Source organism: Oncorhynchus tshawytscha, linkage group LG14 (assembly GCF_018296145.1).
Source record: "Oncorhynchus tshawytscha isolate Ot180627B linkage group LG14, Otsh_v2.0, whole genome shotgun sequence".
Lineage (NCBI taxonomy): Eukaryota > Metazoa > Chordata > Actinopteri > Salmoniformes > Salmonidae > Oncorhynchus > Oncorhynchus tshawytscha.
The window spans coordinates 33,883,316-33,910,027 of record NC_056442.1 but is presented as its reverse complement, the minus strand read 5'-3'; the positions used below and the strand labels follow the sequence as shown (position 1 = coordinate 33,910,027).

Below are 26,712 nucleotides of genomic sequence, written 5' to 3'. Positions count from 1 at the left end.
TTTCATTGTAATGGCTGAAATTGAATAAATGGAGCGAAGTCAAACTTGGTTTCCATATGTTTGTGTTTGATACCGTTCCATTAATTCCATTCCAGTCATTAAAATGAGCCCATCAGTACAACGCAGACATTCTTCTTCCAAACCAGCTTGGACATATTTTAGCGGGCTAAATCTATGATGTTTAAATGCCCATTTACTCTGTTCCATCTGACTGCGCAACCCACTGTCTCATCAGCCCAGGCAGGGAAGTTATAAACTTTATTTCCACTACAAAAATAATATAGACATTATCTCACATTTCTTTTCGACTAATATTTAGTTTTCAACAGCGGAGATTTGTATAAACCTCACTGTCATTGTTTCAATATTCATATTCGATCTCCAACTGTCCCACAGTAATGTAATGAACGTGTAGGGGTCGGGAGTCGAGATGAGAGAGAGAAGCAGGCAGCTTTCACAGCCAGTCGAAATCATGAATCAGCTAGCATCGTTTTTATAGATGTATACAAAGAAGAAGCAATTGAAAAAGGTCAAACGAAACGAAGTGCAACTATTTTACAGTCTTTCCAGCTTCAGTTTGAAGTTATTGTGTTAGTTGTGTTGTTGGCTAACTCCTCTGAGCAACAGTATCCTAACGAGAGAGCACATTTTTTTATGTCAGGCGAAATCATGTACCCAAATAAATGTCACTAAAAAACAGCTTAAACAAATGCACCTACTGTTGTTATTCTGTATGGCAATTGAACACTTAGAATGAACAACTGGGTCGCGTCCATTGATACAGAACAAAAAGAACTCACGAAAGGGTCGCAACCCTAGATTTGTGTCAGGACTATATCTTGCGGAAAGATGAAATAGTACGAATAAATTCATCAAAATTATGTTTTTTTAATGAAAATATGTCAATCATTATTTGAATATGCTGGTAACCCGTTGTATAAAAGTGATTATGCATTCAAAGCCGGTGTTTGTTGGATAAATTGGCACGGTTTGCCGGCCCTCGGCTTGTTCTCGGGCTTAACACCCGTGCCAATATATTCAACAAACACCGGCTTCTCAGGCAGTATCACTTATTTATTAATATTTCTTAATATTGTAAATATTGCAACCAGGTCACAGAACAGAGCCTTTCTAAAGCCCTTGATAGATGAAGTATTTGAGATCACAAACATGCAAGAATAGAAATGACAATACTATCATATCCATCAATCCTATCATACCTGCCATTGTAATCTAAGCTGTAACTATTACTCGGGTGAAAAACTAGCACCTCAGTGGCAGTCTAAGCAGCCAGACCACAGGGGGAAAAAAGCAGATTGGAAATTTCCTAAAATAACCGTTATCCCAGCAGAGCCAAAACAAACAGTGTTCTGTGTGTAGAGTCACTCTCCTGCTCAATCTTTACTGGAGTCATAAAATAGGCCATTGACATGTAACGCATTTAATAATCCTTCAGATGCACAAAAACTAATCATGACACAGGAGGGTCTCCTATCAGTTATGTTATTTAAAAGACACAATTTTGAATGGACTTGGAAAGTGAATGTGGTAATGTCATGACAATGGAATCTGGGGCCATATGCATCAAGCATCAGAGTTTGATGGCTGATTTAGGATCCATTTAGCCTTTAAGATCATAATGAATAAGACTGGACAGGGAGGACTGGATCCTAGATCGGCACTTCTTAGCCGAGATGCTTGATACATACTGCCCTGATAGGCCTTTTCTGAGTAAAAGGGGTGACACCATGGCAGTAGATAGACACTCACCCCTGTCTGGGCGAGGTCCTTGATGCGCTCTGCCTCTGAGCCAGTGATGAAGCTGTGGTAAAGGACCACATATGGTTGCATGCTCAGCACCTCACGTCTGATTGGCTGCAGTAGTAGCCCAGGACTGTCATTGTTGAAATAGTCACAGAACAGCCGGGGGTTTTCATAGCGCATTGGCTGTGAGGAGAGAAGGGCATCTGAAGTCATTACTGGATCCGAAACATGGAAAGAAAGCAGCAGTATTTTCTTTTCATCCTCAGAACTTTAAAAACTATTTTCTTTCTCTGTGAGCTCCAGAATGTAGCCAAGTCTTAGTTTTCCACATATGGTGTCTCATATGGTGTCATACATTTAAAAGGACAGCATGATTTCAGTTCTGTTTGGAGCATTTCTAAAAGCAAATGTATCACTCAATTGCTTCTGCATATAGCCGGCTGGGTGGGTGGAGGAAATTACAATATCATAGATGAGTATACCGGAGTGCCCTGTGTCCGACACAGTCTCTCGTAGGTGTTCCTTGTCCGTAGATAGGTGGTGTTAGGCCTCTTCAACCCAGTGTCAGCGCTCAGTAATGGTGGATTGTCAACAAGTAGTCGCTCATACTTCTCTACATTCTTCAAAACTCTCCTGTTCATGGGATCTTCAGGAAGGGAATCATGTTAATACCATCAATATGATACCATGAGTTTGGAGAAACAAATCACAGCGTCCAGTTGGTAAAATAGAAACAAGCGAGCAGTACAGATGTTTTCCTGGTCAATGTATGTCGTTTTATTAAAAGGAGGCCTGAATTGTAAGGTCCAGGTCCATGTCTGCATCATGCACAGTAAGTATACAGTACTTCAGGGTTCAGCTACCGTATGGGGAAATAGGCTGATATACAAAGCAGATGGTGACCATGATATATGCAGTCAGAATGTTATTTTCATTGGACAGGATAAAGAAAAAGGAAGTAGGCCGGAGTAAACCCCATGCTCGCAACGGAACATACTATGTGAGATCCAGAGGCAGCAGTTTAGACCGCTGGACCACCCCAGGCCACACTAAAGTGAGATGTTTTAACTAGACAGGCTTACCATGGTTCAACAACTCCTGAGAGAGACTCAGTGCATAGGAGATGTTTCCTGTCTGAAGCAAAACAAAAAAGTTACATTTGGTCAACAAAATGCTGAAAGAATCACATCTCTCTACAAATACTATTTTCAACCAGTAGGTCTATTTTTTAAAGAATCACATTCAAAATCAGAATGACTTGTATTTCTATGTGCAAAATAGACACACCTTGAAGTGAGAGAAGGCCAGGTGATCCAGAGCATCTTCCAGAGTTCCCTCATTCTCTGGACTCCATCCCCCCTCCGCCCCTCGGAACAGACGCACTGACTCCTCCAGCCACTGCACTGAGTGGTAGTAGTCCTCCAGCTCATAGGCAACCTACCATACAACCACAGGATGTTAGCATTAGAAAACAACAGAAACATTTTATAATGACAAATTGAGACACATTATTTTCCTGAACATTCCTACAACATACTCAAAATATATGTTGGAAGGAAAGAGTGAACACCTTTTTAGCATTGTAAATATCATTCTCTCACATCTAGAGCTGAAGAGAAGAGAGAGCGACGTAAAGTAAATGTACTACTATGATTGTTGATGGTGACTGAGGCTTTGTACGGGCCCTGGAAACATGAGAAATAAAGCTAACCCTTAGATAACCCTGCTGGTTTTAACAATTAGGTTTTAGCCACCACAAAAGTGCAGTTGAAGAACTATTACTGCATGCAACATGCCAAACAGAGCATCTGTTTACACATGGTCACAGTCAGATAATCCTGGTGTTAGCACAAGTGAAGGCAAAGGCCCTTACTCCACATTCTTAGACTTCCCTAAACAGATATGATGTATTTTCCATACTGTCTCTCCCACACAGTGCACCGAGTGCACTGCCACTGTACATAAACAGTAGGATCCATTGAGGAGTGACTCATCATGAGGAAGACTTCGTCCGTCTTCCAAATGTCTCTCTATTCCCTTTATTGTGCACTACTTTTGACCAGGACCCAAAAGACACTGTACATTACACACTCAACACAACACATACATTGCACATTACCCTTATCATACACACTTCTCATAAAGCCACATACTGTAAGTAATACATATTGTACATTCCCTTAGTCAGTGGCGTACTATTGACGTTCAGGTATGATGGACATGGGAATGAAAGAGTGCTTATGCCTGTTCAGCTTACGTGTGGGATTTGTGTAACCATTGGCTGGAGGGAGCTTTCATCTTTGTTAGATCCATACGAGACAGTGTGCAAGAGGAGAAGGGTGGAGAATCAGGTGCAGCCAATGATTAAATGGGTGAGTTATTGGTGGCTTACCTTCCCAACCAGGAAGCAGTCATCCCCAGAAAGAGGTACAGATATTGTGGGACTGTAGATGTCAATGGGGTTGCCGTTAGTGATCCTCTGGAAGTGACCTCTCACAAGTCCCCCCACTTGAAGGGCATACACATCCTGCAGTCTCATCAACCCATTGGCCGCCCCCTGAAGGTCCTCCAGTTTTGGCAAGCTTCCCTCCTCCTCTACCTCCTCGTAACCGGACCTGAAGGCTGAAACACAACACGGGGGAGTGAGTGGGGGTGGGGTGACGACAGAACACAAAAAGCGGGATGGACCTTTGTCAAACTTATGTCCCAGGTTATGTCAGTTGTAAGGACCAGATTTGTTTTTAAAGAGAGTCATAAAGGGAAACAACCTTGGGTGTTCTCTTGTGCTTCATCACTGTAGATCAGATTAATCCACTCGGACTGCAAGCGCTTGATAAGAGTAAACGCCACCAAGGGGTTTGCCATAGCAGCTGATGGTCCATTGTACACCTCACTGTGCAATTCTGACACCTTTGCATAAAACCTGCAGAAAGAGTCTATAAGTGCTAAAGGTTTAGAGAGAATATCACCCTAAGGTGATACCATGTTAGATGGACAGAGGGGAGACAACCATGCAATGATGTATGCATGAGGTTTTCCATTCCAATGATTCATTAATGGCATATGTTCTGCAAGGAATACAAAGGCCTAAGTATGATGATAATAGTAGCCTATCATGAAATTATATGGAACAAAATACAATAAAGGACACACAGCCCAAACATATAGCTTACTAATTCTTAGACACAATTATTTAGCTTTATTTGTTCTCTTTCTTTCTAAAACAACACCCTCTAAACCTTCAAAATTAAGCCTACAACATAAACGAGTGATAAACTATCAAGCACACGTGCATCATGACAACGTTCCCTGTCTGTTACTCACCTTTTGATGTCTTCAAGTCTCTCCGATTCGTGTTCAATATAAGTTTCTAAATGATCAATAAGTTGTCTTTCAACAATGCTGGCTTGTTTGACGTTCAATAATGACGTATACATCTCACCAAAAGAGAATGGAATCAAAATCATATTGATTATAACACAGACTGAGTAAATGGATTTGAAATAATATTGCATTTTGCGCGCGTATGATGCCCTCGATGACGTTTAAAAAGTTGCCTATGCTTGCGATAGATTTTTTGTCAACTCTAATCTCTATCAATGGGTCTTGCTTTAAATCTATTAAATGTAGCGCAGTTTCTTGTTTGAAACCACTGAAACCTGCCCTACGGGAAAGCTTAGCTCGGTCCTGCCGTTCTGTGTGAATCTCCGCAATGTTCTTTCTCAACAATGCGTGCTGCTCACACCTGAGAGATCAGCTTTCACCACTTCACATCATCTGTCATCAAGAAGATTGGTTCAACAATAACAATCTCATATATTAATTTGCATGATTAATGAACAATCGTATTACATTAGGTATTTTAGGATTTGGATTTGCTCAAAATGTATTGCAACAGTTTCCCTTTGGAATTGTCATGCGTAAATGTGCCCAGTCCCTGCATTCTACTCAACATATATTAGTCTAATTAAATTATTTTATAACAACTCTGACTATCAAATAATCTAACCCTTACTGCTTTAGATATCAGTGTTTTTATTTCGCCAAAGAAACTGAACGTCTTCCTATGGGCACACATTCATCCAGTGCGCAGTGGTGTAAAGTACTTATGTAAAAGTACTATAAAGTACTATTTAAGTAGTATTTTGTGTATCTGTACTTTACTATTTAGATTTTTGCCAACTTTTACTTCACTACATTCCTAAAGAAAATAATGTACTTTTTACTACATACATTTTCCCTGACACCCAAAAGTACTCGTTACATTTTGACAGGAAAATGGTTCAATTCATGCACTTATCAAGAGAACATCCCTGGTCACCCCTACTGCCTCTAATCCGTCTGATTTACTAAAAACAAATACTTTGTTTGTAAATCATGTCTGAGTGTTGGAGTGTGCCCCTGGCCATCTCTCAATAAAACATTTTTTTGTGCCTTCTGGTTTGCTTAATTTAAGGAATTTGATACTTAAGTACATTTGAGTAATTCCATTTACTTTTGATAGTTAAGTATATTTAAAACCATGTACTTTTAGACTTTTACTCAAGGAACAGTTCACTGGGTAAATTTACTTTTTAATTTTTTAAAAATGGTTTATTACAAAAAACACAAGGAAGGGGTAACATTAAAGTATTAGAACAGTATTAGAAGGACAAACAATACAGCATCAAGACACGATCAAACATGTATCAGTCTTTCTGCAGCAGAGCCATCCTTATGTGTGAGGGTGTCTACTACCACTATCAAACATGTATCAGTCTTTCTGCAACAGAGCCATCCTTATGTGTGAGGGTGTCTACTACCACTATCAAACATGTATCAGTCTTTCTGCAACAGAGCCATCCTTATGTGTGAGGGTGTCTACTACCACTATCAAACATGTATCAGTCTTTCTGCAACAGAGCCATCCTTATGTGTGAGGGTGTCTACTACCACTATCAAACATGTATCAGTCTTTCTGCAACAGAGCCATCCTTATGTGTGAGGGTGTCTACTACCACTATCAAACATGTATCAGTCTTTCTGCAACAGAGCCATCCTTATGTGTGAGGGTGTCTACTACCACTATCAAACATGTATCAGTCTTTCTGCAACAGAGCCATCCTTATGTGTGAGGGTGTCTACTACCACTATCAAACATGTATCAGTCTTTCTGCAACAGAGCCATCCTTATGTGTGAGGGTGTCTACTACCACTATCAAACATGTATCAGTCTTTCTGCAACAGAGCCATCCTTATGTGTGAGGGTGTCTACTACCACTATCAAACATGTATCAGTCTTTCTGCAACAGAGCCATCCTTATGTGTGAGGGTGTCTACTACCACGATCAAACATGTATCAGTCTTTCTGCAACAGAGCCATCCTTATGTGTGAGGGTGTCTACTACCACTATCAAACATGTATCAGTCTTTCTGCAACAGAGCCATCCTTATGTGTGAGGGTGTCTACTACCACTATCAAACATGTATCAGTCTTTCTGCAACAGAGCCATCCTTATGTGTGAGGGTGTCTACTACCACTATCAAACATGTATCAGTCTTTCTGCAACAGAGCCATCCTTATGTGTGAGGGTGTCTACTACCACTATCAAACATGTATCAGTCTTTCTGCAACAGAGCCATCCTTATGTGTGAGGGTGTCTACTACCACTATCAAACATGTATCAGTCTTTCTGCAACAGAGCCATCCTTATGTGTGAGGGTGTCTACTACCACGATCAAACATGTATCAGTCTTTCTGCAACAGAGCCATCCTTATGTGTGAGGGTGTCTACTACCACTATCAAACATGTATCAGTCTTTCTGCAACAGAGCCATCCTTATGTGTGAGGGTGTCTACTACCACGATCAAACATGTATCAGTCTTTCTGCAACAGAGCCATCCTTATGTGTGAGGGTGTCTACTACCACTATCAAACATGTATCAGTCTTTCTGCAACAGAGCCATCCTTATGTGTGAGGGTGTCTACTACCACTATCAAACATGTATCAGTCTTTCTGCAACAGAGCCATCCTTATGTGTGAGGGTGTCTACTACCACTATCAAACATGTATCAGTCTTTCTGCAACAGAGCCATCCTTATGTGTGAGGGTGTCTACTACCACTATCAAACATGTATCAGTCTTTCTGCAACAGAGCCATCCTTATGTGTGAGGGTGTCTACTACCACTATCAAACATGTATCAGTCTTTCTGCAACAGAGCCATCCTTATGTGTGAGGGTGTCTACTACCACTATCAAACATGTATCAGTCTTTCTGCAACAGAGCCATCCTTATGTGTGAGGGTGTCTACTACCACTATCAAACATGTATCAGTCTTTCTGCAACAGAGCCATCCTTATGTGTGAGGGTGTCTACTACCACTATCAAACATGTATCAGTCTTTCTGCAACAGAGCCATCCTTATGTGTGAGGGTGTCTACTACCACTATCAAACATGTATCAGTCTTTCTGCAACAGAGCCATCCTTATGTGTGAGGGTGTCTACTACCACGATCAAACATGTATCAGTCTTTCTGCAACAGAGCCATCCTTATGTGTGAGGGTGTCTACTACCACGATCAAACATGTATCAGTCTTTCTGCAACAGAGCCATCCTTATGTGTGAGGGTGTCTACTACCACTATCAAACATGTATCAGTCTTTCTGCAACAGAGCCATCCTTATGTGTGAGGGTGTCTACTACCACTATCAAACATGTATCAGTCTTTCTGCAACAGAGCCATCCTTATGTGTGAGGGTGTCTACTACCACTATCAAACATGTATCAGTCTTTCTGCAACAGAGCCATCCTTATGTGTGAGGGTGTCTACTACCACTATCAAACATGTATCAGTCTTTCTGCAACAGAGCCATCCTTATGTGTGAGGGTGTCTACTACCACTATCAAACATGTATCAGTCTTTCTGCAACAGAGCCATCCTTATGTGTGAGGGTGTCTACTACCACTATCAAACATGTATCAGTCTTTCTGCAACAGAGCCATCCTTATGTGTGAGGGTGTCTACTACCACTATCAAACATGTATCAGTCTTTCTGCAACAGAGCCATCCTTATGTGTGAGGGTGTCTACTACCACTATCAAACATGTATCAGTCTTTCTGCAACAGAGCCATCCTTATGTGTGAGGGTGTCTACTACCACGATCAAACATGTATCAGTCTTTCTGCAACAGAGCCATCCTTATGTGTGAGGGTGTCTACTACCACGATCAAACATGTATCAGTCTTTCTGCAACAGAGCCATCCTTATGTGTGAGGGTGTCTACTACCACTATCAAACATGTATCAGTCTTTCTGCAACAGAGCCATCCTTATGTGTGAGGGTGTCTACTACCACTATCAAACATGTATCAGTCTTTCTGCAACAGAGCCATCCTTATGTGTGAGGGTGTCTACTACCACTATCAAACATGTATCAGTCTTTCTGCAACAGAGCCATCCTTATGTGTGAGGGTGTCTACTACCACGATCAAACATGTATCAGTCTTTCTGCAACAGAGCCATCCTTATGTGTGAGGGTGTCTACTACCACGATCAAACATGTATCAGTCTTTCTGCAACAGAGCCATCCTTATGTGTGAGGGTGTCTACTACCACTATCAAACATGTATCAGTCTTTCTGCAACAGAGCCATCCTTATGTGTGAGGGTGTCTACTACCACTATCAAACATGTATCAGTCTTTCTGCAACAGAGCCATCCTTATGTGTGAGGGTGTCTACTACCACTATCAAACATGTATCAGTCTTTCTGCAACAGAGCCATCCTTATGTGTGAGGGTGTCTACTACCACTATCAAACATGTATCAGTCTTTCTGCAACAGAGCCATCCTTATGTGTGAGGGTGTCTACTACCACTATCAAACATGTATCAGTCTTTCTGCAACAGAGCCATCCTTATGTGTGAGGGTGTCTACTACCACTATCAAACATGTATCAGTCTTTCTGCAACAGAGCCATCCTTATGTGTGAGGGTGTCTACTACCACTATCAAACATGTATCAGTCTTTCTGCAACAGAGCCATCCTTATGTGTGAGGGTGTCTACTACCACTATCAAACATGTATCAGTCTTTCTGCAACAGAGCCATCCTTATGTGTGAGGGTGTCTACTACCACTATCAAACATGTATCAGTCTTTCTGCAACAGAGCCATCCTTATGTGTGAGGGTGTCTACTACCACTATCAAACATGTATCAGTCTTTCTGCAACAGAGCCATCCTTATGTGTGAGGGTGTCTACTACCACTATCAAACATGTATCAGTCTTTCTGCAACAGAGCCATCCTTATGTGTGAGGGTGTCTACTACCACTATCAAACATGTATCAGTCTTTCTGCAACAGAGCCATCCTTATGTGTGAGGGTGTCTACTACCACTATCAAACATGTATCAGTCTTTCTGCAACAGAGCCATCCTTATGTGTGAGGGTGTCTACTACCACTATCAAACATGTATCAGTCTTTCTGCAACAGAGCCATCCTTATGTGTGAGGGTGTCTACTACCACTATCAAACATGTATCAGTCTTTCTGCAACAGAGCCATCTTTATGTGTGAGGGTGTCTACTACCACTATCAAACATGTATCAGTCTTTCTGCAACAGAGCCATCCTTATGTGTGAGGGTGTCTACTACCACTATCAAACATGTATCAGTCTTTCTGCAACAGAGCCATCCTTATGTGTGAGGGTGTCTACTACCACTATCAAACATGTATCAGTCTTTCTGCAACAGAGCCATCCTTATGTGTGAGGGTGCGTGTGCATGATAGTGATATAAAATATGTCATAGTTTCCTTTTTCATGATCACAATCTTGTGACACCCGAATCCTCCAAGATCCCCCCCGCAGTTCCCCAAAAGCTGTCCCTCAACCATTCGAGACCCCTCCTACAGTCACCCCCGGAAGAAAACAAATACAATTAATTCCATTCCCCACCCCCAAGATCCCCCCACAGCACCAACAACCAAGAGAATGAACTAAAGAGAAAAAAGGTAAAGACAGAAGAAAACAGCAAATAATGAATAATACATTTAAAACAATGGACATCAAGGACAACTGAAATCATAACAGCAATGCCAACTGTATATGTTTGTGTGCATGTCTGGCACTATTACACGTGTGTGTTCTTGTATGTGTTTATTTGAATGAGAGTGTGTGCGTATGCATGTGTACAAACACCTGCACAGCATCAGCCTCAGGAAAACCGACATTAGTTGTAAAAACACTGCCACTAAGTGTCATTCAAATATACTTTTATTATGTTTAATTTAGACTTTTTTCACCTTTATCTTTTGACCATCATTCTCTCTCTCTCACAGCAACTCCACTCCCACTTGTCTCCAATTCCACATCCCAACCCTCAGCTTCCTTCAGCCCATCCCGCCTATCTCTGCTGGCCACCCACTTCGTGTTTCTACGCAACACATATCTTTCAACTATGCTATGATGTTTAATGTACAATTTCAATCTATCTAATCAAATAGAATCTACATTAACTTTACTTTTACTTCAGTCATTTTCTATTAAGGTATCTTTACTTTTACTCAAGCGTGACAATTTAATACCTTCTTCACCACTGCCAGTGTGGTAACCCAAGCTGCACCTCTTGATAAATTTGGAATTACAGTGACACCTAGTGTACGAGTTTACGGTTTCTGGAAGTCTTTTCAAATTGTGAAGAAATCTTCTCTATTCCAAAGCAAGCCTCTCTGTTTCAAGAAAAATGTACAGTTTTGTTAGATAGCAACCAACAAATATAAGTGTTAAAAGACACCTGCTTTATAATGACATTATGGCTGTCATCCAGCCAGGGTTTTCCTCTTTTTAACATAAAACAGGCTACTAGTCTGTACAGATTCAAATAAAAACATTGATTTAACCAGTGGTTCCACTTCGGGAGCAGTTATTTTGACCCTGGGCTTGGTGGCCGGGCCTCTGGGACTGATCCTGTGTTTGTGTGAGCAGCACAGGACAGACTCCCATCTCTCAGGCTGTAGATAATTGGGCTGAGGAAGCGGGGCAGCAAAATGAAGCAGAAGTAGTTGAAGGTGATGTGCTCAGCCAGCCAGCGTGCATACTGATGAGGCTCTCTAAGACCGAGTGGGTGAAGGCGATCATGCACAGCAGCAACTGAAAACCTTGGAGCAGCACTGTATGCATGGCCTTGGTTACCGACGCCCGGTCCTGACGCATCTTCCTGGTCTCCAGCAGGATCCTCATGTAGGTGAACACGATGATGGCCGCCAACACAGCGAAGAACAGCCCGTTGAGCAACACCTTGAACAGCGTCTGGATTGGGGATGAGATGGGGACCAGGGTTTTGCAGAGCACCAGGGTGGAGAGGACGATCACGCCAGGCTGAGGCTCTCCCAGAGAGAAGTCCACAATGGGCAGGATGCAGCTGACCAGCCACAAGCTCAGGATGATGATCCAGATACGGTCAGCGTGCCAGGCAGCTGGACGCTGCAGAGGATAGAAGATGGCCACGTAGCGCTCCAGGGACATAGCTGCCAGGATCAGAGGGGTGTTGTGGAAGGTGGAGGTGGAGAAGAAGAGTAGAGGGGCACAGTAGATGATAGCAAACTTCACGTTGCCACAATGAAGAGGAAGAGGAGGACAGAGGAGAGGAGTTGCAGTGTCATTGATCAGCATGTAGGCAAACAGGACGTATCGGGAGTTGTCCAGGAATTGTCTGTGGGAGGCGAAGGTGTGCAGCATGACCACAATGCAGTAGAGAAAGATGCAGAAGAAAGGGAACACCACACACACCTTGATTATCACAGACAACTCTTATGTGAGTTGATGGCATTGCCTGGTAGGTCTGTCAGATTCTGCATTTTTCAGTGTGGCCTGCTTGAGGAATGGTCTATGTCTGCAAATCTGAAATGTTGAGGAAAACAACGCCTTGATATGCACACAGAAAATTTCATGACAATATACAGTGCATTCGGAAAGTATTTCTCCTGGTCTGAGAGTAAGCGGGCTGTCATGTACCTTTTACTGAGGAGTGGCTTCTGTCTGGCCACTCTACCATAAAGGCCTGATTGGTGGAGTGCTGCAGAGATGGTTGACCTTCTGGAAGGTTCTCCCATCTCCACAGAGGAACTCTGGAGCTCTATCAGAGTGACCATCAGGTTCTTGTTCACCTCCCAGACCAAGGCCCTTCTCCCCCTATTGCTCAGTTTTGCTCAGTTTTGCTGGGCGGCCAGCTCTATGAAGTCTTGATGTTTCCAAACTTCTTCCATGAATGATGGGGGCCACTGTGTTCTTTGGGACCTTCAATGCTGCTGAAATGTTTTGGTACACTCTGTGCCTCGACACGATCCTGTCTCGGAGCTCTACGGACAATTCCTTTGATCTCATGACTTGGTTTTTGCTGTGACATGCACTGTGGGACCTTATATAGATAGGTGTGTGCCTTTCCAAATCATGTCCAATCAATTTAATTTACCGCAGGTGAACTCCAATCAAGTTTTAGAAACATCTCAAGGACAATCAATGGGAACAGGATGCACCAGAGCTCAATTTCAAGTCTCATAGCAAAGGGTCTGAATACTTACGTAAATATATATATATATATATATATATATATATATTTTTTTTTTTTTTTTTTTTTTTTTTTTTTTAATCCATTTTATAACATTTCTAAAAACCTGTTTTTGCTTTGTCCTTATGGGATATTGTGTGGAGATTCATGAGAAAATATATTTTTAAATCAATTTTAGAATAAGGCTGTAACGTAACAAAATGTGGAAAACGTCAAGGGGTCTGACTACTTTCCGAATGCACTGTACATGATCCTGTCACGCCCTGGTCAAAGTATTTTGTGTTTATCTTTATGTATTTGGTCAGGCCAGGGTGTGGCATGGGGTTTTTGTAATTGTGGTGTGTTTGTCTTGGGGTTTTGGTGGTGGTATTGGGATTGTAGCTTAGTGGGTTATCTAGCAAAGTCTATGGCTGTCTGGAGTGGTTCTCAATCAGAGCCAGGTGCTTATCGTTGTCTCTGATTGGGAACCATATTTAGGCAGCCATATTCTTTGAGTTTGTCGTGGGTGATTGTCCTTAGTGTCCTATGTGTACTCTCGGTTAGTTTGCACTAGATAGGCTGTTTCGGTTTCGATTACGTTTATTGTTTTGTGTAGTGTTCGTGTTTCTTTGTTTGATTAAACATGAATCTCAATCGACACGCTGCAGTTTGGTCCGACTCTCCTTCATCACCACTAGAAAACCGTTACAGAATCACCCACCACCAACGGACCAAGCAGCGTGTCAACAGGCAGGAGCAGCAGGAGAGGCAACAGGTGCAGCAGGAGAGGAGGCAACAGGAGCAGCCCAAAGAGGAGTACAGTATGGACTATACTTCTTGGGAGGAGATAGACAGGTGGGCGGTCGACCCAGGGAGAGTGCCGGAGCCCGCCTGGGATTCGATGGAGCAGTGCGCGGAAGGTTATCGGAGAATGAGGTTGGCGAAGCAAGCACGGCGGCGCGGACGGAAGCCCGAGAGTCAGCCCCAAAAATTTATTGGGGGGGGCTCACAGGGAGTATGGCTACGCCAGGTAGGAGACCTGTGCAAACTTCCTGTGGTTACCGGGGGCTAGAGAGACCGGGCAGGCACCGTGTTATCCCGGTGCAGGCACCAGCTCCTCGTAGGTGGGCTAGAGTGGGCATCGAGCCAGGTAAGGTTGGGCAGGCTCGGTGCTCAAGAGCTCCAGTGCGCCTGCACGGTCCGGTCTATCCAGTACCACCTCCACACCCCAGCCCTCCGGTAGCAGCTCCCCGCACCAGGCTTCCTGTGCGTGTCCTCGGTCCAGTACCACCAGTACCAGCACCACGCATCAGGCCTACAGTGCGCCTCGCCTCTCCAGCGCTGTCGGAGCCTTTCTCCTCTCCTGCGCTGCCGGAGTCTCCCGCCTATCTAGCGCTGTTAGAGCTTTCCTCATCTCCAGCGCTGCCGGAGTCTCCTGCCTGTTCAGCGCAGCCAGAGCTGCCAGTCTGCATGAAGCAGCCAGAGCTGTCAGTCTGCATGAAGCAGCCAGTCTACATGGAGCAGCCAGAGCTGTCAGTCTGCATGGAGCAGCCAGAGCTGTCAGTCTACATGAAGCAGCCCGAGCTGCCAGTCTGCATGAAGCAGCCAGTCTACATGGAGCAGCCAGAGCTGTCAGTCTGCATGAAGCAGCCAGAGCTGTCAGTCTGCATAGAGCTGCCAGTCTGCAAGGAGCTGCCAGTCTGCAAGGAGCTGCCAGTCTGCTGCCAGTCTGCAGGAGCTGCCAGTCTACAAGGAGCTGTCAGTCTGCAAGTCTGCAGCTGTCAGTCTGCAAGGAGCTGTCAGTCTGTAAGGAGCTGCCAGTCTGCAAGGATCTGCCAGTCAGCACGGAGCCGCAAGAGCGGTCAGTCTGTAAGAAGCCGCCAGAGCTGTCAGCCTATATGGAGCAGCTAGTGCCGCCAGTCTGCCCAGCGCCGCCAGTGCCCCCAGTCTGCCCAGCGTCGCCAGTCAGCCCAGCATCGCCAGTCTGCCCAGCATCGCCAGTCTGCCCAGCGTCGTCAGTCTGCCCAGCATCTGTCCCCAGCACCGCCAGTCTGCCCAGCACCGCCAGTCTGCCCAGCGTCGTCAGTCTGCCCAGCGTCAGTCTGCCCAGTCTGCCCAGCGTCGCCGGTCTGCCCAGCGTCGCCGGTCTGCCCAGCGTCGCCGGTCTGCCCAGCGTCGCCGGTCTGCCCAGCGTCGCCGGTCTGCCCAGCGTCGCCGGTCTGCCCAGCGCCGCCGGTCTGCCCAGCGCCGCCGGTCTGCCCAGCGCCGCCGGTCTGCCCAGCGCCGCCGGGCTGCCCAGCGCCGCCGGGCTGCCCAGCGCCGCCAGATCTGCCAGTCAGCCAGACTCTTCCAGATCTGCCAGTCAACCAGACTCTTCCAGATCTGCCAGTCAACCAGACTCTTCCAGATCTGCCAGTCAACCAGACTCTTCCAGATCTGCCAGTCAACCAGACTCTTCCAGATCTGCCAGTCAACCAGACTCTTCCAGATCTGCCAGTCGACCAGACTCTTCCAGATCTGCCAGTCAGCCTCTTCCAGATCTGCCATCAACCAGACTCTTCCAGATCCAGTCAGCCAGGATCTGCTGAAACCACCAGCCAGCCAGGATCTGGTAGATCTATCTACCTGCCTGAGCTTCCTCTCACTCCTGAGCTTCCTCTCACTCCTGAGCTTCCTCTCACTCCTGAGCTTTCTCTCACTCCCGAGCTTCCCCTCAGTCCCGAGCTGCCTCAGTCCCGAGCTGTCCTTCAGTCCCGATCTGCTCCTCAGTCCAGTGGGGTTCTGGGTGAGGACTACTAGGCCATGGTCGGCGGCAAGGTGGACTATCCAGGGACGAAAGGAGAGGGGACTAAGACATTAACTGAGTGGGGTCCACGTCCCGCGCCGGAGCCGCCACCATGGACAGACGCCCACCCGGACCCTCCCTATTGTTTTGAGGTGCGTTCGGGAGTCCGCACCTTAGGGGGTTCTGTCACGCCCTGGTCAAAGTATTTTGTGTTTATCTTTATGTATTTGGTCAGGCCAGGGTGTGGCATGGGGTTTTTGTAATTGTGGTGTGTTTGTCTTGGGGTTTTGGTGGTGGTATTGGGATTGTAGCTTAGTGGGTTATCTAGCAAAGTCTATGGCTGTCTGGAGTGGTTCTCAATCAGAGGCAGGTGCTTATCGTTGTCTCTGATTGGGAACCATATTTAGGCAGCCATATTATTTGAGTTTGTCGTGGGTGATTGTCCTTAGTGTCCTATGTGTACTCTCGGTTAGTTTGCACTAGATAGGCTGTTTCGGTTTCGATTACGTTTATTGTTTTGTGTAGTGTTCGTGTTTCTTTGTTTGATTAAACATGAATCTCAATCGACACGCTGCAGTTTGGTCCGACTCTCCTTCATCACCACTAGAAAACCGTTACAGATCCCTAAGATGAATAAGATATAATGAACTAGCCTCAACTTGTCCTCTGATGGAGAACGTAAAGGTTTGGGAGGGATGGGTTGTGGGCGTTTAATACATATTTCACCATAAACCACTATGACACAAAACATCTCCGGGAAGAGGAATTTCCTTATTCTACAGTTTTTGATAGTCTTGATTTCTCAAGAGATAAATTAATTTCATGCCATTCTCAAAATGCGTCATGCTCATAAGTATTGCTCAAGTTCCTTGATAGCAACAGAAGAGTAGGATATGATGGAGAGTGACACCAGAAGAACAAAACAGGCCTTAACAGAAGAGGATAGACAAAGGAGACACTAACAAACAAGAACCCGAGACAGCAACAGACAAGACACAAGACAGCAAAAGACAAGACACTGAGAAAGTGACAGAAGAGATGCAGAGGGTTTGATGAGCACAGAGCAGACTATATCACTTCAAGCTGCTCTATAGATTCTAATTCGTTTTATTTATTTGCCCAAATTATAACAGGTGAAATACAGTGAAAACGTAAAACACGGTTTACAAAACATTTGCAGTTGAGGTGAAAAAGCCTGTGAAATTACTATTAAAACAATTGTTTGCTTTATACACTTTTTCCAAACAGGACAGGAAGAGAGATGAGGATACACGAGACAAGTTAACTGAAAAATATATAATCTCTCAATGTTCTAATCTCTCAATGTTCATATCAAAGCACATCAAATTCATGCACTTAGCTGTTAAAATTCCTTATTTTTTATGCCAGGGGAGGATAACCCCAGATCCCTTACTGGCTTTGGGCAAAGCCCAAATGTCTTAAAATCTTAGAAATGCCACTGATCTCACCCTGCATTCCACTGCTGGATTGCCTCTGAAGTTAAGCACGGTCAGTTTTGGTCGACCCCTCTATGGGAGACCAGATGTAGCTGGAAGTAGTGAAAAATACATATGTGAAGGGAAAATAAATCATGAGGGAAAAACGTGAAGAATTAAAATGGGAAACTTCACATACGTGTCCGAAAACCATGTCTGACTCGTGAAAATTATAACAGCCCAAAAAAGTTTGTGACTTTTTTGTAAGGGAACACACCTGAAAATGATGGGGCTGCCTTATTAATCAATAAAAAAGTTTGAATATCAAAAGAAACCCAACTTAGACGTGTAGAGAAAGAGGACATTATATGAGTAGTAATAATGTAGGACTATAGACATGAAAACATTCCAATAACAGTTGATTATACTCTAACCGGGAAACAGGTTAATTAAGACATGTTAGTGTTTCCCCTACCACTGTAGAGGCCGGGTGGGTTTCTGGCCTAAAGATCAAATCAAGTGCACTTTATGAGAAGAAGAAGTACAGTAAATATTTGATTTCCTTGCAGGTTTTCTTGGGAGGAACTGGGGTATTTTATTATTCTCCTGATCAAGTCATCATAACATGCAGTGCCTTCGGAAAGTATTCAGACCCCTAGACTTTTTCCACATTTTGTTACGTTACAGCCTTATTCTAAAATGGATCAAATAAAAAAAACTGAGCGATCTACACACAATAACCCATAATGACAAAGCGAAAACTGCATTAAATGCATAAAAAATAAAAAAACAGAAATACAGTACCTTATTTACATAAGTATTGAGACCCTTTGCTATGAGACTCAATATTGAGCACAGGCACAGCCTGTTTCCATTGATCATCCTTGAGATGTTTCTACAACTTGATTGGAGCCCACCTGTGTCACACCCTGATCTGTTTAACCTGTCTTTGTGCCTGTCTCCACCCCCCTCCAGGTGTCGCCCATCTTCCCATTATCCCCTGTGTATTTATACCTGTGTTCTCTGTTTGTCTGTTGCCAGTTTGTCTTGTCTTGTCAGGTCTTACCAGCGTTCTCTCCCGCCTTCCTGTTTCTCTAGTTCTGTTTCCTAGTTTGACCGGTTTTGACCATTCTGTCAGCCCTGACCCCGAGCCTGCCTGCTGTCCTTTACCTGCCTGACTTGGACCTGATCGCAAACCTCTGCTTGCCCTCAACCTGCCCTTTCCTGCCTCGTGTTTCTAATAAAGCATCTGAGAACTGTACTATCGGCCTCCCGTGTCTGGATCTGGGTCATATCCTGAGTTGCGATAACCTGTGGTAAATTCTATTGATTGGACCTGTTTTGGAAAAGCACACGCCTGTCTATATAAAGTCCTGCAATTACAGTGCATGTCACAGCAAAAACCAAGTCATGGGGTTGAAGGAATTGTCCATAGAAGCTCTAGGGAAAGGATTTTGTCGAGGCACAGATCTGGGGAAGGGTACCAAAATATGTCTGCAGCATTGAAGGTCCCCAAGAACACAGTGGCCTCCATCATTCTTAGATGAAAGAAGTTTGGAATGACCAAGACTCTTCCTAGAGCTGGCTGCCCAGCCAAACTGAGCAATCGGGGGAGAAGGGCCTTGGTCAGGGAGGTGACCAAGAACCCGATGGTCAATCTGACAGAGCTCTAAAGTTCCTCTATGGAGATGGGAGAAACTTCCAGAAGGACAACCATCTCTGCAGCACTCCACCAATCAGGCCTTTATTGTAGAGTGGCCAGACAGAAGTCACTCCTCAGTAAAAGGTAGATGACATCCGCTTGGAGTTTGCCAAAAGGCAGCTAAAGAATCTCAGACCATGAGAAACAAGATTCTCTGGTCTGATGAAACCAAGATGGAACTCTTTGGCCTGAAAGCCAAGCGTCACGTCTAGAGGAGACCTGGCACCATCCCTACGGGGAAGCATGGTGGTGGCAGCATCATGCTGTGGGGATGTTTTTCAGCGGCATGGACTTGGAGACTAGTCAGGATCGAGGGAAAGTTGAACGGAGCAAAGAACAGAGAGATCCTTGATGAAAACCTGCTCCAGAGCGCTCCTGAACTCAGACTGGGGTGAAGGTTCACCTTCCAACAGGACAACGACCCTAAGCACACAATCAAGACAATGCAGGAATGGCTTCGGGATAAGTCTCTGAATGTCCTTGAGGGGCCCAGCCAGAGCCCGGACTTGAACCCCATCGAACATCTCTGGAGAGAACAAAAATAGCTGTGCTGCAATGCTCCCAAACCAAGCTGACAGAGCTTGAGAAGATCTGAGGAGAAGAATGGATGAAACTCCCCAAATATCTTCATCTAAGTCACAACAACAGACAAACACAGTCTGCTTAAACTAATAACACACAAACAATTATATGTTTTCATGTCTTTATTGAACACACCGTGTAAACATTCACAGTGTAGGGTGGTTAAGTATGTGAAGCCTTGGATTTAATAACTGGTTGACCCTCCTTTGGCAGCAATAAACTCAACCAAACGTTTTCTGTAGTTGCAGATCAGACCTGCACAATGGTCAGGGAGAATTTTGGACCGTTCATCTTCACAAAACTGTTTCAATTCAGCAATATTCTTAGGATGTCTGGTGTGAACCGCTCTCGAGGTCATGCCACAGAATTTTAAATCGGGTTGAGGTCAGGACTCTGACTGGGCCACTCCAGAAGGTGTATTTTCTTCTGTTGTTGAATTACTTCTGTGTTTTGGGTCGTTGTCCTTGTCACGTTCTGACCTGAGTTCTGTTATTATATCTTTGTTTTAGTATGGTCAGGGCGTGAGTTGGGTGGGCAGTCTATGTTTGTTTTTCTATGTTGGTTTTTGAGTTCGGCCTAGTATGGTTCTCAATCAGAGGCAGCTGTCAATTGTTGTCGCTGATTGAGAATCATACTTAGGCAGCCTGTTTTCCCACTATGAGTTGTGGGTAGTTGTTTTCTGTTTTGTTTGTTTGCACCTTACAGGAGTGTTTCGTTCACTCTCTTTGTTGTTTTGTTATTCAGTGTTCAGTTGATTTATTAAATATTAACATGGACACATACCACGCTGCACATTGGTCCGATCTTGACTACTCTTCCTCAGATGACGAGGAGAATCGTTACAGAACTACCCACCACCAAAGGACCAAGCAGCACGGTGAAAAGGAGGAATGGACATGGGAGGACATCTTGAACGGCAAGGGATCCTACACATGGGAGGAGATCCTGGCTGGAAGGGATCGCCTACCATGGGAACAGGTGGAGGCAGCAAGGAGAGCGGAGGCAGCAGGAAAAGGGAACCAGCGATACCAGGGAACATGGCTGGCAAGGAAACCCAAGGAATTTCTTAGGGGGGGGCACACGGGGAGTGTGGCAGAGTCAGGAGTCAGACCTGAGCCAACTTCCCGTGCTTACCATAAGGAGCCAAGGATGGAACCAGAGCCGGTCAGGGCGGAATTGGAGGTGAGTGAAGGGAGCGAAGCAGAGACAGTGAAGGAGTTGATGGGGAGATTGGATGAGAGAGTTATGAGGGAGTTGCTGTGTTGGTGCATGAGGCACGACATCCGCCCGACGGAGCGTGTCTGGGATTTGATGTCACCTGAGTCAGCTCTTCATACTCGTCCTGAGGTGCGTGCTAGCCGTCTGGTGAAGACTGTGCCAGCCCCATGCACCAGGCCTCCTGTGCGCCTCCCTAGCCCTGAACGTCCTGTGCCAGCTCAGCGCTACAGCTCTCCAAGCCGTGCTTACCGTGGCAGGCGTCGTACTGGTCAGGCACCATGTTATGCGGTGGAGCGCACGGTGTCCCCAGTACGCGTGCTTAGCCCGGTACGCTACATCCCGGCTCCCCACATCTGCCGGGCTAGGGTGAGGATCCAGCCAGGGCGGATAGTGCCAGCCCTGCTCTCCAGACAGCCAGTGCGTCTCCTTGGGCCAGGATATCCTGCGCCGGCGCTGCGCACTGTGTCTCCCGTGTGTCTGCACAGCCCAGTGCGTCCTGTGCCTGCGCCCCACACGTTCCGGGCTAGAGTCACCATCCAGCCAGGACGGGTTGTGCAGGCCATTAGCTCGAGACCTCCAGTGCGCCTCCACGGCCCTGTGTATTCGGTACCTCCTCCACGCACCAGCCCTCCGGTGGCAGCCCCCTGCACCAGGCTGTCTCTCTGTCTCCTCCCTACAGGTGCTCCCGCCTGTCCAGCGCTGCCAGAGTCTCCCGCCTGTCCGGCGCTGCCGGAGTCGTCCTTCACTCCGGCATTGCCTGGAATCTCCCGTCCATTCGGGACCCATTGCTAGGGTCCCCAGTCTGAGGTCGGCGGCGAGGGTCGCCGCTCTAAAGAGGCCACGGAGGCGGGCTAAGAGGCGGACAAGGACTATGGTGAAGTGGGGTCCACGTCCCACTGAACTTTCTCCATTTATAGACAATTTGTCTTACCGTGGACTGATGAACATAAAGGCTTTTATTAGGGAATTAAGTCAAGGTCAGAATACGGCGTATCAGACACACCTGGCCACACCTTTATTTATTTGATCTCCACCCCAAACGAATAGCAGGTGAATAGCATGCTATTCTCATGCTTAAGTTCAAGGTCAGAATACTCATAGAGAGAACGGAATAAAAACGGAATTACGTTCCATTTAAACTCAGGTCAGAATGAGGCTCAATGTGATTTCATTCCTCTGTGACCAAGAGAAAGTGGTCTTGTTTAAATTCTATGAAATTGCTCAGCATTCTTTTATGTTAAGAGCTGTAAATCCGGCTGGGAATATCACAGAAAGATTAAACCACAACTGTTGGATTTGCAGAACTGTCACATTTCAATTGCCGTCTCCCAGTCTGGGCTCCATCACTCAGAGGGAGAGCAAATCGATTCTTTGTCTGGATAGGCCAGAAAATGTGACAATTCAAGTCAGCTCCACTGGGGACTTAACATCTAAGAATGAAAGTACACATGCTTTATAATGCTATAATGTTTGTCATTCAGCCAGGGTTGGACTCTTTTGATATATTTTAATTGACTAATATACAAAAGGTTGAGGTTGTGCATTACAATAGGTAGCATATCTAGGCTACTAGTCTGTACAGACTCAAATAAAGTCATTGACTTGACCAGTGGCTCTGCTTGTGTACCAGTTCATTTGAGCCTGGGCTTGGTGGCCGGGGCTCTGGGGCTGATTCTGACCCTGTGTCTGTGTGAGCAGCGCAGGACATCTCCCCTCATGTAGCCCCTCAGGCACCAAGTGGGGATATCAGTTATAATGACATGGTGTGTTTTTAAAAGGGACATAACATTTGGTGTTCTCTTGTGCTTCATCACTGTAGACTAGATTCAGCCACACGGACTGCAAGAGCTTGATAAATGTGAACGCCACCAAAGGGTTTGCCATAACAGCTGATGGTCCATTGTACACCTCACTGTGCAAGTCTGCAACCTTTGCAGTTATAAGTTAGAGAGAAGACTTCACTCTACGGTAATACCATGATAGATGGACAAGGGGGAGACAACCATGCAATGATATATGCATGAGGCTTTCCATGGAAATCAACCTGCCCCTAGAATGCATTTTGAGTTCATGATAGGCTAATAGTATATTTAATGAATTACTAATGTTAAGTTCCTTCTAGTTCCTTCCAGTTCCTTCTAGTTACCTAGAAGATAATAGTATCATGAATCATAATAGTAGTATGTAGCGGAATATAAAAAAGGTAAAAAGTAAAAGTATCAATCATTTCACATTCTTTATATTAAGCAAACCAGACTGTATGATTTCTTGTTATTTTAATTTACGGATAGTGAGGGGCACACTCCAACACAGAGACATCATTTACAAACAATGCATTTGTGTTTAGTGAGTCAACTCTAGGAATGTAGTGGAACAAAACTAAAAGTTGTCAAAAAGATAAATAGTAAATTACAGATACCCCAAAAACTACTTAAGTAGTACTTTAAATATTTTACTTAAGTACTTTACACCACTGTATCTATCCAACTGTCACTCACCTTTTGATGTCTTCAAAGTCTCTCCGAATCATGTTCGATATAAGTTTCTAAATGATCAATAAGTTGGCTTTCAACATTCATGGCTTGTTTGACGTTCAATAAGGACGTATACATCTCACCAAAGATAATGGAATCGAATTGATTGTAACACAGACTTTGTAAATGGATTTGAAATAATATAGCATTTTGCACGCACATTATGTTCTGGATGAAGTTTAAAATGTAAATGTTGCCTAAACTTGCAGCAGGTTTTTGGTCGACTCTAATCGCCATTGTGGTCTTGCTGTAAAATTATGACATTTATGTCAGTTTCTTAAATTGACTCAAAACTGTCCTACGTTAGGAAAGCTGCGCTTGAACGGTCCTGCCATTCTGTGTGATTCTCTCCCAATGTTCTATCTCAGCAGAGCACGAGCCGCTCTGACAGCTGAGATATGAGCAGTCATTACTTCACATCATCTGTCATCAGGAGGAATGTTTGAGAACGCCTGTTCATTTATAAATAACAATCTCATACATGAAGTTGCATGATTAATGAACATTCATGTTACAGTAGGTAGGTATAGTCATTTGGAAAACTGGTTTTGCTCCAACTTTATAGCAACAGTTTGCACTTTGGAATTATAATGTGTTAATGTGCTCAGTCCCTCCGCCTTTCCACTCTACGTATATTAGTCTCATTAAATGGTTTTATAATAACTCTGAATATCAAATAATCTAACCCTTATTGCTTTCAATATCAATATTTTTATTTTGCCAAAGAAACTGCAAGTCATTCATCTAGCCCAGTGGCTCAAGTTACAGTATCTGTGCTATAATATAATAATAATGACATCTGGTGTTCCAGTTTACTGTAAAGCAACCTTCTCAATGCCAAAGTAAGCTTCTGTGTTTGAAGAAAACGTTTTTTTAAAGACACCCCTTTCATCCAGCCAGGGTTTTACTCTTTTGAGATATTTTAATTGACTAATATACAGATTGGCCGGGGCTCTGGGGCTGACCCTTACCCAGTGTCTGTGTGGTGGCCGGGGCTCTGGGGCTGACCCTGACCCAGTGTCTGTGTGGTGGCCGGGGCTCTGGGGCTGACCCTGACCTTGACACTGAACCTGTGTTTGTGTGAGCAGCACAGTACATCTCTCATCACGTAGCACCTCAAGCTCTCATCTCTCAGGCCATAGATGAGCGGGCTAAGGAAGCGCGGCAGCAGTATGAAACAGAAGTAGATGAAGAAGGAGATGTGCTCGGCCAGCAAGCCGGCGTACACACTGATGAGGCTCTCTGTGACCGGTTGGGTGAAGGAGATCATGCACAGAAGTAGCTGAAAGCCGTGGAGCAGCACTGTATGCATGGCCTTGGCCACCGACGCCCGGTCCTGACGCATCTTCCTGGTCTCCAGCAGGATCCTCATGTAGGTGAACATGATGATGGCCAATACCACCGCGAAGAACAGCCCATTCAGGGACATCTTAAACAGTGTCTGGACAGGGGACGAGTTGAGGACCATGGTTCTGCAGAGCACCGGGGTGGAGAGGACATTCACGCCAGGCTGAGGCTTTCCCAGAGAGAAGTCCACAATGGGCAGGATGCAGCTGACCAGCCACAGGCTCAGGATGATGATCCAGATACGGTCAGCGTGCCAGGCAGCTGGACGCTGCAGAGGATAGAAGATGGCCACGTAGCGCTCCAGGGACATAGCTGCCAGGATCAGAGGGGTGTTGTGGAAGGTGGAGGTGGAGAAGAAGAGTAGAGGGGCACAGTAGACGATAGCAAACTTCACGTTGCCAACAATGAAGAGGAAGAGGAGGACAGAGGAGAGGAGCTGCAGAGTGTCATTGATCAGCATGTAGGCAAACAGGATGTATCGGGAGTTGTCCAGGAATTGTCTGTGGGAGGCGAAGGTGTGCAGCATGACCACAATGCAGTAGAGAAAGATGCAGAAGAAAGGGATCACCACACACACCTTGATTATCACAGACAGACTCTTCTGTGAGTTGATGGCATTGCCTGGAAGGTCGGTCAGATTCTGCATTTTTCAGTGTGGCCTGCTTGAGGAATGGTCATTGTTTTCAAATCTGAAATGTTGAAGAAAACAAAGACTTGATATACACACAGAACAACAATTCATGACAATATACTGGATGCCAAAGATGAATAAGAAGTCATGAACTAACCTCAACTTGTCCTCTGATGGAGAACGTAAAGGTTTGGGAGGGATGGGTTGTGGATTTTTATACATTTTTCTCCATAGCACCACCATGATGCAAGACAGAGGCATTCCCTTTTTCCAAATATCTCAAGGGATAAATTAATTTCATGCCATTGTCATAATGTTCATAATTATTGCTTATTCCTCAACAGAAAAAAGGTCTCGTGTTTAACTTTTACTTAGGGAACTCATTAGAAGTAATAATAACATAGTATAGTCATTCAATTGATGCTTTGAGCAATTATATGGCCCATGCAAGAAGCAAGAACCTTGCTCCATCCAACTTAGCTAACAGAGCCATCTTCACTCAGTTTAAGTAATTTGTGCAAAATCATATACATTGTCTTCAGAAAGTATTTACACCGGTTGACTTTTTTTACATTTTGTTGTGTTATAGCCTGAATTAAACATTTATTCCATTTAGATTTTGTGTCACTGGTTTACACACAATACCACATCATTTCAAAGTGTAATTCTGATTTTCACATTTTCTACAAATGAATAGAATTGAAAGCCGAAATGTCTTGAGTCAATAAGTATTCAACTCCTTTTTTATGGCAAGCCTATATAAGTTCAGGAGTAAAAATGTACTTAACAAGTCACATAATACGTTTCATGGACTCACTCAGTATGCAATAATAGTGTAACATGTTTTTTTAATGACTTACTCTTCTCTTTGCCCTACACATACAATTATCAGTTGAGCAGGGAACACAGATTTAACCACAAAGACCAGGGAGGTTTTCCAATGCCTTGCAAAAGGCACCATTGTTAGATGGGTGAAAACAATAATAAAAAGAAGACATTGAATATCCATTTGAGCATGGTGAAGTTATTAATTACACTTTGGAAAGTGTATCAATACACTCAGCCTGTACAGAATAAAACATATTCCAAAACATGCTCATGTAAGTAAAACTGCTGAAAAAATTGCTCAGAAAAAAATGTTATGTCCTGAACAGTGATGATCTGCCATTCAGGACAGGTGGGGC

At 44.5% G+C, this 26,712-nt stretch overlaps 2 protein-coding genes and 1 pseudogene across 2 annotated transcripts in view; all 3 read right to left on the bottom strand.

Annotated features, from left to right (window-relative positions):
* Nucleotides 1-5,495, bottom strand: part of LOC112267077 (prolyl 4-hydroxylase subunit alpha-3) — a 21,146-nt gene extending 15,651 nt beyond the window's left edge. Inside the window, exons 1-7 of the mRNA XM_024445136.2 lie at nt 5,089-5,495; nt 4,533-4,687; nt 4,157-4,386; nt 3,052-3,201; nt 2,847-2,898; nt 2,247-2,410; nt 1,771-1,947 (exon numbers count right to left, since the gene is read on the bottom strand). Of these exons, the coding sequence (XP_024300904.1) occupies nt 1,771-1,947; nt 2,247-2,410; nt 2,847-2,898; nt 3,052-3,201; nt 4,157-4,386; nt 4,533-4,687; nt 5,089-5,279 (1,119 nt within the window). The 5' untranslated portion in view covers nt 5,280-5,495. The remainder of the gene's footprint in view (nt 1-1,770; nt 1,948-2,246; nt 2,411-2,846; nt 2,899-3,051; nt 3,202-4,156; nt 4,387-4,532; nt 4,688-5,088) is intronic.
* Nucleotides 5,496-11,670: 6,175 nt separating this feature from the next.
* Nucleotides 11,671-12,604, bottom strand: LOC112267423 (annotated as a pseudogene).
* An 11,913-nt stretch (nt 12,605-24,517) lies between these two features.
* LOC112267422 (odorant receptor 131-2-like) lies at nt 24,518-25,543 on the bottom strand. The gene has a single exon (XM_024445688.1). The coding sequence runs from the start codon at nt 25,541-25,543 to the stop codon at nt 24,518-24,520; it is 1,026 nt and encodes a 341-aa protein (XP_024301456.1).
* Nucleotides 25,544-26,712: the final 1,169 nt, after the last annotated feature.